This window comes from Pyrgilauda ruficollis, unplaced genomic scaffold, assembly GCF_017590135.1.
Source record: "Pyrgilauda ruficollis isolate IOZ18807 unplaced genomic scaffold, ASM1759013v1 scaffold58, whole genome shotgun sequence".
NCBI lineage: Eukaryota > Metazoa > Chordata > Aves > Passeriformes > Passeridae > Pyrgilauda > Pyrgilauda ruficollis.
Genome location: NW_024527488.1, coordinates 842,812 through 855,902, shown reverse-complemented (window position 1 = coordinate 855,902; position 13,091 = coordinate 842,812). Strand labels below are relative to the sequence as shown.

The following is a 13,091-nucleotide window of genomic DNA, read 5'->3' as shown; positions in this document are numbered from 1 at the left end:
CTGCGGGCACCTCACTACCCCCTCCTTTCAGAGAGCTGGAGGGAGTGATGAGGTCTCCCTCCCCAGCCTCCTTTTCTCCCGGGACACGTTCACGAGCCTGGCTGGGCAAGCTCCAGCTCGTTTCCCACACACGTTTCCCGGCGGGAACGCCCGAGGCTCTTCTCTCCCTCCCTTGGGCGGGCGCGGAGGCCTGCTGTCCCCGGCAGCGGCGCTCCCTCCCCGTGGGCTCCCCGCCCTCGGTGTCCGCCCGTGTCTGTCTGTCCGTCCCTCTGTCCGCCCCATCCGGCGCGGCCGTGACGCCGCGCGCGCCCATTGGGCGGTTCAAGAGTCGCGGGCTACTTGAACGGCGCGGGCGGCTCCAGGCGCGCCCGTCCCCGGCCCCGCCGCTCCGGCCCCGCCGTCCCCTCCGCCGCGCTGCCCCCCGCTCCTGCTGCGGCCATGCTGGCGGAGCAGGAGAACCAGGAGAACGTGCCCCCGCCGGCGGCCGGCAAAGCCGCGGCGGCGCCGCCCGCCGCCGGCACCCGCGTGGCGCTGGGGCTGCTGCGGGGAGCGCAGCAGCGCGCCGGGATCCCGCTGCAGGTGAGGGGGGAGCGGCGGGAGCGGGGGGACGTGGAAGGGACAGCGGCGGGAGCTGTCAGGGCCGGGCGCTGACGGCCGCTCTCCCCACAGGCGGCGCGGGGCAGCTGCGAGGGCCATGGAGCGGCGGCGGGGCTGCAGCAGCACCAACATCAGCCCTTCTCCATCCATGTGGACGAGCCCGATGGGGAGCGGGAGCCGCGGCGGCAGCGGGGCGTCCCGGCGGGGCAGAAGGAGGAGGCGGCGCTGGGGCTGCGTGCGGCCGTGTGTGCCCTGGGGGAGCGGCGGCCCCTGGCTCCCCTGGGCAACGCCATGGAGCTGAGCTTCGGTACGTGAGAGGCCGGCCCCGGTGCGCCATGCAGGCCGCGTCCCACCTGCTCCCCCTCAGGGCCCTGCCCCGCGGAGCTCCTCAGCCAGGGAATGGTTTCCAGAGGGGAAGGAAAGCTGGAGGGCTGTGGCTTGGGACGCAGGCTGGTTTGGCTCCTTTGAGCCTGCCACCAGGATGCAACAGCTCTTCCGTGCAGCTGAGCCTCTGTGTTCTTATCCCCTGCTATTTTAGGCCGTTTTATAATTTATAACTTTAGCTCTCGGTACCTCATGAGAGAAGTCAGATTACAGACAAGATCAATCCATAAAGCCTTGCCCTTTGCTACCATTACAGAGTTAGAAGGGGACTATACCCAGGCAGATCCCAAGATGTAAAAGTTTTTTCCCCCAGGTAGTGGTGCAAGTGTTTTGAGCTCTTGCCAGTATGTGAAAAATGGGAACTGCCAGATCAATCTTCTGTAGCACATGTCTGAATATCTGGGGGCTCATTTTTCTGTGATCCGCTTCTGCCATCTACAAAAAACCTCCGGCACCCCTGCCCTGTTGTAAACCACAATCTAAGCTTACAGGATCCACATCTATGTTACAAGGTAACACAGGGTGCACTGAGCACTACATAATTGCAAGAGAGTTTTCCATCTCTTTATTCTTAGCGGGAAGAGGAGAAAGGGGAAGGGGAAACTTCCCTGTTGCCCTAACATTTCACTTCCGTAGAGTCTCCCCAACTCCCAGTCCAGCTGAGTGAGCCTGCACAAGGTTCCCTGTGCTGTGAGGAAATGATGTGATGGTGCCCATTTTAACATGGCTGTTATCCTCTGCTTAGATTCTCCAAGTATTATGGATATTTCAATAACCTCAGAAACAGAAGAGAAAGCACCAAACGTTAATAATGTGCCAGACTATATCAATGAAATCCATACGTACCTGAGGGAGATGGAGGTGAGCTGCTGTCCCTTTTCTTATTTGCATACACCCCATGGGGGAAGAGTTTGGGGTGGCGAAATGTATCTGAACATGAGTTACCAAGACAGTGACTAAATTAGAGCTTGCTAGAAAGGGAGAAATAAGAGCACGGGACTGGTTCATAGTGATAAAGTTTATTGTGCCATGCTCAAGCTGGAAAGCAAGATTACAGAAATAGAACTTTCTGATCCTAAACTCACCAGTGTTTACTTCTGATTTGTTAAACTGTGATAAATGGAGTTTAAACAGCTGCTTCCTTACCAGCACGTGGTCCATCCTCAACTTTATCTGTCATCTAAACCTACAGGTGAAGTGCAAGCCCAAAATAGGTTACATGAAGAAGCAACCTGATATCACAAACAACATGCGGGCTATTCTTGTGGACTGGCTGGTGGAAGTTGGAGAAGAATACAAATTACAGAACGAAACCCTGCACTTAGCTGTAAATTACATTGATAGGTTTCTTTCTTCCATGTCTGTTTTGAGAGGAAAACTTCAGCTTGTGGGTACTGCAGCTATGCTGCTTGCATCGTAAGTGAAATTGCTTCATTTCAGGTTCTACCTACTGATGAAAATCTTGTGGCTGTTCTGTTGCCTACAGCAGGACTGATTTGGGAGGGCTTCACACTAGGATAAAAATCAGAAGTTATCCACCTAAAAGCTTGGCAGTTATCTTTGAAGTTTGCCCCTAAAATAAGGGTCTGTTATTTCCAGCTATGGAAGCCAGCATCTAAAACAGTATTTGAGGCAATATACATAAGGCATGTGAAAAGCAAGTTGTGCTTGCCCTAGTTGCTAATTCAGTGGGCTATTCTGGAGTTTCAGTGGCTCCAAGTACTACATTCCTTAGTCATAAATTATCATACTGTTGTAGCTCTCTAATTTCAAATCCTGGCGATTCAAGAGCTACAGAACCAACTGCAGCAAACTTGTTTGGCACCAGTGCCCAGCTCCTTGCCAAGTCAGAATTTAAATGAGCGTTTCATTAAGTGCTGGTGGTTTTCTAGTACTCAATTGTTTACTCATAAACGTTTCTCCTGGCAGAAAGTTTGAAGAGATCTACCCTCCCGAAGTAGCTGAGTTTGTCTACATCACAGACGACACCTACACCAAGAAGCAGGTCCTAAGGATGGAGCACTTAATTCTGAAGGTTTTGTCATTTGACTTGGCAGCTCCAACAATCAACCAGTTCCTCACCCAGTACTTCCTACACCAGCAGACAGATGCTAAAGTGGAGAGCCTGTCAATGGTAAGTAGGAATTACTAGCTCAGCTCATGTAATTAGAAAGTTTTATTGCAGATACTTATTGCACAGGTATGTATAACATATATACACCTTATGAATTGTGCTCCTCCAGGAGTGGTGTCCCACTGCTGGGAACTAACACTCCTATTGCCACTTTCTGTTTGGGATGCTCCATTCTTATCAGAGGCTGGCACTTGGCCTGGCTCAAGCATGCACCCTTACTCAGAGCAGGCAGAGATTAATGAACTTGAAATTGAGGCTTGTTGCACTGCTAGATAGATGTTTCCCTCTCTCTTATCTACAGCTGCCACACCTACCCCCACATGCACTTTGGCAAAAAAGGACTTTAGGTTTGGTTTTCTCCTCAACCAGCAGCAAGCTCTAAATCCAGAGGCTAATTTCTAGAGCAGAGCACAGATAACATTTCATCTGAAGTTACAGTAAATCCTAGCTGTATGCTAGGTACCAGAGGTCCTAAACACAAGCCTTTGTCTCACTGTGCAAAGGTCAGATTCGACTGCAGCCTTCCCTCTATTTCTTATGTGTTTGTAAATATAAAATATGCTGGGAAAGCATGTGTTGGGAATGCTGCTTGACAGTAGCTAGCAGGAGATGGTTAAGGAGGAAGTAAGTGGAAACTGATAAAAGCTGTGCTTCCAACTGATGGAAGGATTGGAAGCTCAAGTTAGGGTTCTAAAGCAACTGTTAACTTTTGAAAGCAGATGATTCCCTTTTTCATTTCCCTTGCAGTACCTGGGAGAGCTGAGTCTAATTGATGCTGATCCTTACCTGAAATACTTGCCATCAGTTATTGCTGCTGCAGCATTTCATCTGGCAGATTACACACTCACTGGACAAACCTGGGTATGTAGCACTCCAGCGTGAGCCTTCGAGAGCCTCTCTGTGTGTTCAGTGTATTTGTACACCGTTCTGAGTGATGGGCCTGGGCTGCAGGAATTGCAGCCCCTCTGTGCTCTTAGGCTGTTAATTAGGGATTGCTCCCTGTGGTATTTGAAAAATGGGATGGGGGGATGAGATAAATATGGTTCAACAGGAAGCTAAAAACTCTACCACTGGTGATCAGCATAAGTGAACAGCAGCATTCAAATGTCCCTCACCCTTTCATTTTTCCTCTCAGCCTGAATCCCTGTGCAAAGTAACTGGCTACACCCTTGAAGACATCAAGCCTTGCCTCATAGACCTGCACAACACCTACCTCAAAGCAGCCCAGCACACACAACAGTCCATAAGGGAAAAGTACAAGAGTACCAAGTGAGTACCTGTGGAGGTGTTCATGTCTGAGTTGTTAAAGCATGTAACTGCCTGGCAGGGCGTGGGTGTGGGATGTATCTTTTGAGTCTTCAGGCACTCAGCTAACCAAATTCACCTCTTCAATGAGAGGGTGACAGGACTCCTCGGGGTTTTTACATTGTGGTTTGTCAGGCAATACTTGGTGTTCTGTTGCTGCCTGAACTGTCAGGTAGAAACTGGAGGAATTTTCTTGACATTCCTACAGTTGATGATACCTAATGCTCCTAAAAATCTGTGTGGGGCATGGCAGCCAACAAGCCCCAGAATGTTTCCTGCCTGGTAGGAAATGTGCTTTACTGCAGTTATGCTGCTCTTTGTGGCAAAGAGCTCTTGAGCAAGATGACATCCTGCCTCTTTTGTTCCCTCTCTAGGTACCATGGAGTATCGCTCATTGACCCACCAGACACACTAAACTTATCGTAATAATCAAGAGACTGATGTTTTTAAGAGATGTATATTACAAGAAAATGATGTACAGTTTTAAACATGGTTCAGGATTCTAGATATGATCACTCAAAATATGAATACAGGCTTTGATGACTTCAATTATGAAGTTTTGTTTCATGTGGTTATAATGTAAATCTTTTGTACATGCAATCTTGTTAAGAGTTTTAGCTGTGTTTTTATCAAAATGTTCTCTTCAGGCACAGAATTAACCATGCAGGCCACATGAAGTCTGAGACTGCTTATCTAATTATAGACTAAATGTTAATATTAGCAGTGCATTATTATAGTAGGGCTTTTCTCCTTCTGGGTGAGAAAGATTTGGTCTCCACAGAGTATCAGTAGCATTTTTATTCTGTCTAGTTTAAACTGAGACTTAGCATAGATCCAAAACGTTGCCTTAATGGCTATAAAACTGGAAGAAACTCTATGGCCACGAGGAGAACTCCTTGCTGGAACTGACTCATGAGGCTGTTTAGGACGTGCCCCAGTTGCTGTATAATGTAGTGCCAGATCTTCATCAGGAGAAAGGCTGAATGCTCTGCTGCAGGGACTGCACAGTTAAAACCCCTGCACCAGTTCATACCTCACGCTTCCGCTACGCAGAAAATGGTCTTGCTGTCAGTATTTTCTGGTCCAAGTGTAAAACTGATACTAATCTAAACCCGTGGAGTTTCCAGTGATGTGCTGGCTGTCCCAAAAGTCCATTGATGCCTACTGAGAAAATTAGTCCTCAGTCTGCTTGCCATTTACCTCTTTGGGGGTGCTGGAGGGGTTAAACTGCAGTGGGTGAACTGCTGCTCTGTGGCCTCAAGAGCAGGGAATGTCTTCTGACATGGATGGGCTGCGTGCAGAGCAGCAGGAATTCCCTATGCCCCTCATGCTTGGGAGGAGCTCCTCTCTGGCACACAACAAAAATGTGCCATTTTTTCCTTAGTTCTGGAACTGTTACATAAGCAAACTGGCATTCAATCAGCATTAGATCAAGTGGATGTTTACCTTCAGCCTGTGTAAATGGAGTGATGCTGCCCTGTACCACTGCTGTTGGCATGTAAAGCAGTGAGTGCACGGAAGTGGGCTGAATTGAGCCATTTCCAGGTTGGCTAATAAACAGTTTTTGTATCTGATGTTAGTGGTCTTGCCAATAGCTTAAAATCACTGAGGAGGAGTGCTGTCATCTTAAATTGGCATTCATTTCTAAAGCCTTCAGGCAAGGGCTGCCCTGTGAAACCTGTGCCTCTTAGACTTGAAGCTGAGTTGGCGCTGTCTCTGGTTATCTGGGCACCCAGCACTATAAACTCCTCCTCACAGATGTCCAACAGCTGTTAGGGTGTGGGCTATTTGAAATAATCGTCATCTCTGTCAGGCTGAGCAGCAGCAGTTAATTAGAACAATCTATGTGTCACCTCAGCAACTACAAAGTTACTACTCTGCTCCCACCCTTGTGCTCCTGCCTGAGCCTTCCCTGAACAACCTCAACTACAAAACCAATGGAGTCAAATGGTGATCAAAATTCTGGTCGAAATAAGCAGCAGGAATTTGGCCAATCTGATCTTCTTAGGATGCACTTGGACTTATGAAGAACTGCATTTCATTAGCCAACAGCCTTTGTTTAGATGAATTTCAGTGGGCTGCTATGGAAATGCTAAAACGAACTTGGGACAGCCTGTGCAGGGTGTCATGTCTGGTGCTTGGGGTTAGAAACACTTTAACCTTGCAGGAGAGGGAGTTTGCATAGGGAGGAGTGTTTTTCACTGTTTGTGACCTTGGAAGTGCAACTGGCAACGCTGACTGGTAGCAATTACTTGAAGGTTACAGGCAACAGTGCTCTTCCTGGGAAACTGGGTTCTACCTTCCCCTTCCTTTCTGTGGTGTATTCCAAGACCACTGAGAAATACCAACTTTGGAGGGGTAATTTAAAGGAAGCTTATGAAGTATTTTCTCCAGAAAAAGAGTAAGTAGCAGTAGGTGAAGAGACTTCAGTGGGTTTTAGTATTAATTTAGTGCTTAATCAAAGAGCTGTGCTCAAGTTTCAATGAAATTTGTTCCCTTACTGTTCCCATACCACAGAAAAATTCTTCCATGCTCCCTGAGCTTTATTTTCACCATTATCAACACAACTTCTTCTGCAGCCTAACAAAAAAATCTTGTCAGGAGCTGGCATCTCTGCCCACAATGTTCCTCCTTCCTCAGGGTAGCTCTTGCCTCTGCTATTAAATGCTATCTTTTTCCACCTTCTCATTTTCCAAAGTTAATATGGGACAATTCCAGCTTTTGCTTCGAAGCCTTGAACAAAATATCCCGGATTGTACTGTACTACTGTTAAGCCTATCCAGGTTAACTTCTTTCCAACTAAAGGCTCTAAGGAATACAGGGATGTTATGTGTGAAGAAGGGAGAAACAGCAGTGCAATAAATACTGTTCTTTTTTCTGAAGTTTACAGTCTTGTGGTACTACACGACTAAGAAGGAACTGCATCTTCACCCATTTTTGTACTCGGGACAGTGACTTTGGGTTGGAAGAACTGACACTAAGAAAATGCACTGGTTTAGCCCCTGGAGAAAAGAGGTTTTGTGTGTTGGTCCCTTCCTGAAAGAGCACAACTTGATTCAAGATTTGCCTGGCTGGGAGCAATGTTATATACATATGGTTTGGGTTTGTTTTGTTTTTGTTTTTTTTTTTTTTACATTAAGATTTTAACCTGATTTGGGGAATGGGAATGTGAAATCTGCAACAGTAACTTCTCTCCTGTTCACAGCTCATGTAACACTGAGGTCACCTGTAAAATAGCCCTGCTTCACTTTGTAAATATGTGTGTGTTTCCAGGGTCACTTGTTTGCAAACAAAGTGCCCAGATCAGGTATTTTGCAATCCTCCTTGTCTCTTTGTTTTGCCTGATCCTAAATTCAGAGCATAACTCTTGGCCTATAGTTCAAGAAACATTCCTGTCTGTTGCATGTAATATTTAATTAAACTTTTAACGAAACTCCACTGCTGAAGTTCTGTGCTAGTTTGTTAAGTCCATGCATTTCTGATGATTTTCATAGTGTTTTCCAAGTGGTTTGAGTGCAAGGTAAGATGTGGAGTAATGGGCAAGGAGGTTTTAATCACAGCACATTGATTTTTCCCCTGTGAAGAAAGCTGAACTAGGTGCGTTTTTGCAGCACCTAGATGCCAAACCTAGGATTTCAGTTACGGGCACCATTTTTTTATTTAAATCTGTGTACAATTGTTTAACATATAAGTAAAAGCAGAACCAAGTAAATAAAATTATCTACAAAAATAAGCTCAGTAATAATACACCAAAATCCATATTATACAGCATTCCTTCAGGAGGGCTGATGGCTTTAATGAGAAGTTCTCTTCTTTCTTCTCTTTTTGTTAAATGCTTTCTTACTTGGATTTTCTTGTTTGGAGCTGGTCTGTGTTCTGTCAGCAAACAGTTGTATCAGAGAAACATACTGAATAGCTTTTCAAAATAACACAGGCTGATTATCCATAACTTGGCAACTACCCACCACGCCTGGGGCCAAGGTGTATGTTAATCTTTTGGAAGTACACTAACAACAAGGGTTTCCATGGATACAGCAGCAAATCTCACTTCTTGGAGGTAAAACTCAACATCAGCTCTAGTATGCCCCAGATAATGTCTGCAGCACCTCTAAGGAGCCTCTGACTGAGATCCACTTGTATGCTCTCACTCCCTCTGGAAGGACTAAAATGAGTCAAATGGCCAAAACCATCTCAGACAGCTGCAGGCCAGCCAGGCTCTGGCCTTCCAGGACAGAAGACTAGAGATTTAGCCGAGATTTAAACTTCCTTGCTCTCAGCTATATCCGTATTCCCTTTGATCCATTGAAATCTTTCTTGGCCTTGCCAAAATTCTGTCCTTCCTGGTAATACTCCTTACAAACTCTTTTCCCCTCCTAATTCCACTTGCTGGTTACCTTGTTTTCCTTGGTAGTTCCTGTGGTTCCAGAATGACAACTTCTTCCTCCTCACTGTCAGACAGTACAATGGGCTCCTCTAAAAAACACACAAACCCCACCAACCCCAAACTGCTGGTCAGTTTTGTACAAACAACCCCTGTAAATAATAACCACAGCATTTCTAAAGAAACATCCAGAGGGGCTACTGATTCATTTAGAGCCCTCCCTCTACTACAGAAATCAAGTTTTGAAAGAACTGACTGGGTCAAGTAGAATTAGCAAATGTGTGAAGTGGCTACTATGGTTCTTTCTGCCTGCAGACCTTTCACATTTTAATTATGAACTGTTAATAAAGTGATATAATAAGATCTGATATTAAGAAAAACAAATACTTACTACTCTTAGTTTCCCTCGGTGTACTTATATCCTCAGTCTCCACTTTCTCACATTCAAAAGCAGCCGCCTCACTTTCACCTTCCTCTTCTGCTGCTTCTTCCTTCTCAGATTCTTCAAGGTCTCCCCAGGAGCTCTCTATTCCTTCCCCAATTTGGGCTGTCCCAGGAGTGTGCAATACTGGACTGGCAAAACTGCAGGAGTTAAGAAAAACCTTGGTATTTCTTGCTGGTAAATTTCTCTGTATTCTGAGAGCAAACCAGGTGGTTTATAAGCTGGGGAGAACAGCCCTAAAGGGGAGTTCAGAGTGCCACTTCTCCAGTCACTGTAGTAATCACAGTTCTGGCCTCAACTTTGCCCTTTAGGCAAGGAATTAAAAGTAGACTGAACCAAGACCAGGATGATGATGAGGATGATGATATTTCCTCTCGAGGTTATATGGCTACCTAAGCTATGAGAAATCTTAGATGTGTGTTTAGCCTGGTTTTCCCCTGAGTAATACTCTGGAAAAGATACACTTCTGAGGGAGGGTCAGCTTTAGCAATGATTTCTCCAGCCTGTTCTTCCACGTCGCTGGTGTCCACAGCAGCACTCTCCATTTTGAAGGCAGTGATCCTTTGGTTGGGGATGGATTCTGCGAAGCCGAACTTCCCGCCTTCTTTCCTGCTCATTCAGTGACAGACATTATTTCAGGATAACCCAAAACTGGTTCTCTTTTCAAGTTCTAATATACAAATGCTTGCTATTTAAAGCAGATACAAGTGAAGACAATTTGCTGCTGAAACCACAATGTGACATTAGTTTTTTGCTACATTTCCTAAAAACCCCCATTTCTGTCCCTTCCCAAAACACTCACCTGGCTTTTTGGTCATTTTCCAAGGCTTTCTGAATCAGTTCTGTTATTTCTGCGACCTTAACAGCTGTTATTTTACTGCACCTCAGAATCTGTTTGTTACACATACAAAAAGCAGCTTACAACCAAAAATCAAGAAGCTTTTAACTGAAACTATAGAGCATCATAAGTATCACAAACATTTAAATCACAGGAATTACAAACATAATATGGCACCTTAGCATGAGGACTGGATTCACTGAGACATGCAAAAAATTAACAGCCTCCAGAGTGCAACTGGAATAATTTGCAGGCCTTTTCAGCCAAATCACAGGGAAAATAACAAGATGCATATCTGACCAAAAACTATACATTTTCTACATCCCTTCTGCAGCATGGTACCCAGTACTATGCTCTTCCACTAAAAAAAAAAAAAAAACCAAACATATTTTCCAATAAAATCAGACGGTTGATTCCTCAGCTTCCAAATGTCATGGATATTTCCACATCAAGACTGCAGCACAGGAAGCAGTCTATACACCACGGAAGGACTGGTCAGAGCAAAGGTTCACCTGATCCTGCAGCAGCATGACCACTCCACTGGACTGGATGGTACAAATTTCATGGTGTTTATTCATGGCAATCACGAGGAGCCCATCCATCACCCGCTCCTCACGTTCAGTTGGATCCACCAATAAATAGGTCCTAGAATCAAGGTTTGAAATATGAGGCAACAGTAGGAATTCGTGGCATCTTACTACCCTTAAACACAATTAAACAAAGGAGTTGGTTTGCACATTAATAACTATGGGTATACAAGGTTTATACCCCTTATATAGGTACACAAAACCTCAAAATCTTACCCTTGATGGAAGAAGGCAAAACTGACACAAATGGGCATGTGGTGGATACTCAAGGGGACAGGATCACGCTCCTCAGGAGTGTACTTTGAAAGGAATTGGCCCAGAATACAGTTATTTATGAAACTCGTTTGATTTTTAAATGACAAAGAAATTTCAGGAAATTAAAAAAAAACAACAACAAAAAACAAAAACAACTTACCACAGTTACTTCCTCTCCTTGCACAGACACATCTGGCCTGCGGAAATGACACAGAGCTACAATCCCTGCTATGCTGGCAGCATCAGTGATGTTGCCATCATGGTTTAACAGGTGCATGTCCAGCCGAATTTGCCAAACCTGACAAAGACACAAAAAATACAAAACTGCTTGATTCTACAGAAGTTGATTTTTTTTTTTAAAACTAGTTCATTTTTTTTTGAACCAGAAAAAGAGCCAGTATATTTTCCTTAGGTCTTTGATTAAGAAGATGAGAGATCTTGGTATATTTGAAGATACCCAGATTTAATTATGACAAACTATGTAGCACTTCAGCACAATTTAAACATCATTCTGTAGGGTCCCAGCTACTTCAGAAAGCCTATGTAGATATGCAAGTTAAAAATACCTCTAAAATCAGGTGAGCGGATCTTTACATTCACCTAAAATCAGTACTTCTACTATCCAACACAAAACAGAGACCAACTTAAAATTGGACTACACTTATCTTTTAGTTTAAACCCACCAGAAAAGAAATTTTCCTACCTTTTCACCAGCAACAACACAGAGAGATTCGGTCTCAATGCATTTGGAATCCCTGAGGCATCGCTCCAGTAGTCTGTTCAGTGACACCAGTAACTCGGATTGTCTGTTGGAACAAAGTTAACCCAAACTGAATATTATTACAGTGGCTTTTATGCCATCGCTATTTAGTCCTTTTAAGACGTTCATTACCTGCCAGGCTCCAGCCCAGGTGCAGCCATGGGTGAGAGTTCCAGATTAAAGAAGAGCACACCTTCCGTGGGCCGACTGGGCTTAGGGGGAACGAGTTCACACGAGACCTGTGCAAGAACCCTGCCAGGGCAAATAAAGCACCAAGTCACAGAACGTACCAGGGAAAATCTAGAAACAAAACACATACTTGGGAAAAAAGCGTGTGGTTAAGGTTTTAGTTTGTAATTCTCACTCCTGACAGTTTCATGTTCAACGCCTGTCATACGTATTTAAACTTTGGTCAACAACTGAAAGAGCCAAATGTTAAGAACTAGAACATACTCCTGTCTTTTAAGACTAAAAATTGACTGGAACACATAAGAAACTGTAATGAAATATTTATGTAAATGCATATATTTCATTTTTACACAGGCAAAAAAGGGTCGTTTGGTTTGGGGAAGAATGCAAAATGCGAGATCACTGAATAAAGGGATGAAAACTCGGGAACAACTTTGCATTTTATAAATTATTTGTAGCTACAGCCATCACACAAACACCATTCTTTTCCCACTTCCTTCCTTTCCATCTTCTCCCTCTTTGCTCCTACCCTTGAAATACCACGACTTTAAGGCTTGAAAGGTTAAAATGTGTTTTTCGGAGATCTCTGCAGGCGTGGGGACCGCAGGCTCTATCTACCCCGCGCCCACCTGGTCCTGCCCAGCTCCACCATGCAGCAGCCGCGGTCGGCGCCGAAGGAGACGCGGATGTTCCGGTAGTCGTAGCATTGCCTCCCGTCCAGGCGCTGCGGGAACACACGGACACACACATGGAGAGGGACAGGGCGCCATGCCCGGCATGCGACGGCACGGCGGGGGAGGCGGATCCCGGGGACAGCCGCGCTCCCCCGGGCGGTGGGGAAGGGGACGGGGGAAAGGATGGGGAAAGGGGCAGGGAGGGGGATGCTGGCGCCGCACCTTCTTCTCCTGGATGGCGCGCAGGAGGAAGCGCCGCTCGCAGTTGGAGAGCGGCGTCGCCTTCATGGCCGCGCCGTCAGGGGGACAGCGCGCGCGGGGGACGGGGTGTCCCACGCGTCTCCTCAGGGCGGGCACGGCCCTGCGAACACGCTCTGCTTGGGAAAACTTTTCCTGCTCTCCAAGCTAGACATGCCCCGACTCAGCTTCGTGCTGTTTCCTCGAGTCCTGTGCGTGGTCACCAGAGTGCAGAGATAGGCATCTGCACCCCCGCTCCCCGTCCCGAGGATGCTGAGGTCTCCCCTCAGTCTCTGCCTGCTGGACAC

The 13,091-nt window shown here is 46.0% G+C and overlaps 2 protein-coding genes across 2 annotated transcripts; one reads left to right on the top strand and one right to left on the bottom strand.

Annotated features, from left to right (window-relative positions):
• The first annotated feature begins 438 nt into the window (after positions 1 to 438).
• Positions 439 to 4,846, top strand: CCNA2 (cyclin A2). The gene is made up of 8 exons (XM_041482288.1): positions 439 to 579; positions 670 to 904; positions 1,727 to 1,842; positions 2,174 to 2,397; positions 2,911 to 3,115; positions 3,863 to 3,976; positions 4,251 to 4,384; positions 4,795 to 4,846. The coding sequence occupies exons 1-8, from the start codon at positions 439 to 441 to the stop codon at positions 4,844 to 4,846; spliced, it is 1,221 nt and encodes a 406-aa protein (XP_041338222.1).
• Positions 4,847 to 8,053: 3,207 nt separating this feature from the next.
• Positions 8,054 to 12,870, bottom strand: EXOSC9 (exosome component 9). Its single transcript, XM_041482336.1, has 12 exons — positions 12,769 to 12,870; positions 12,502 to 12,596; positions 11,816 to 11,935; positions 11,627 to 11,729; positions 11,084 to 11,221; positions 10,885 to 10,967; positions 10,594 to 10,726; positions 10,046 to 10,134; positions 9,706 to 9,852; positions 9,193 to 9,383; positions 8,815 to 8,893; positions 8,054 to 8,296 (listed from the first exon to the last, which is right to left on the bottom strand). Exons 1-12 carry the CDS (start codon positions 12,832 to 12,834, stop codon positions 8,215 to 8,217), a joined length of 1,326 nt encoding a protein of 441 aa, XP_041338270.1. The 5' UTR covers positions 12,835 to 12,870; the 3' UTR covers positions 8,054 to 8,214.
• Positions 12,871 to 13,091: the final 221 nt, after the last annotated feature.

Coding starts and splice junctions, on each gene's coding strand:
- CCNA2 (XM_041482288.1), top strand. CDS start 439: ATGCTGGCGGAGCAGGAGAACCAGGAGAACGTGCCCCCGCCGGCGGCC. Junction 3,977..4,250: donor CACTCACTGGACAAACCTGG/GTATGTAGCACT, acceptor TTTTCCTCTCAG/CCTGAATCCCTGTGCAAAGT. Junction 4,385..4,794: donor GAAAAGTACAAGAGTACCAA/GTGAGTACCTGT, acceptor TTCCCTCTCTAG/GTACCATGGAGTATCGCTCA.
- EXOSC9 (XM_041482336.1), bottom strand. CDS start 12,834: ATGAAGGCGACGCCGCTCTCCAACTGCGAGCGGCGCTTCCTCCTGCGC. Junction 10,135..10,593: donor TCATGCTGCTGCAGGATCAG/GTGAACCTTTGC, acceptor TGTAACAAACAG/ATTCTGAGGTGCAGTAAAAT. Junction 8,894..9,192: donor ACCGAGGGAAACTAAGAGTA/GTAAGTATTTGT, acceptor TGTGTTTTTTAG/AGGAGCCCATTGTACTGTCT.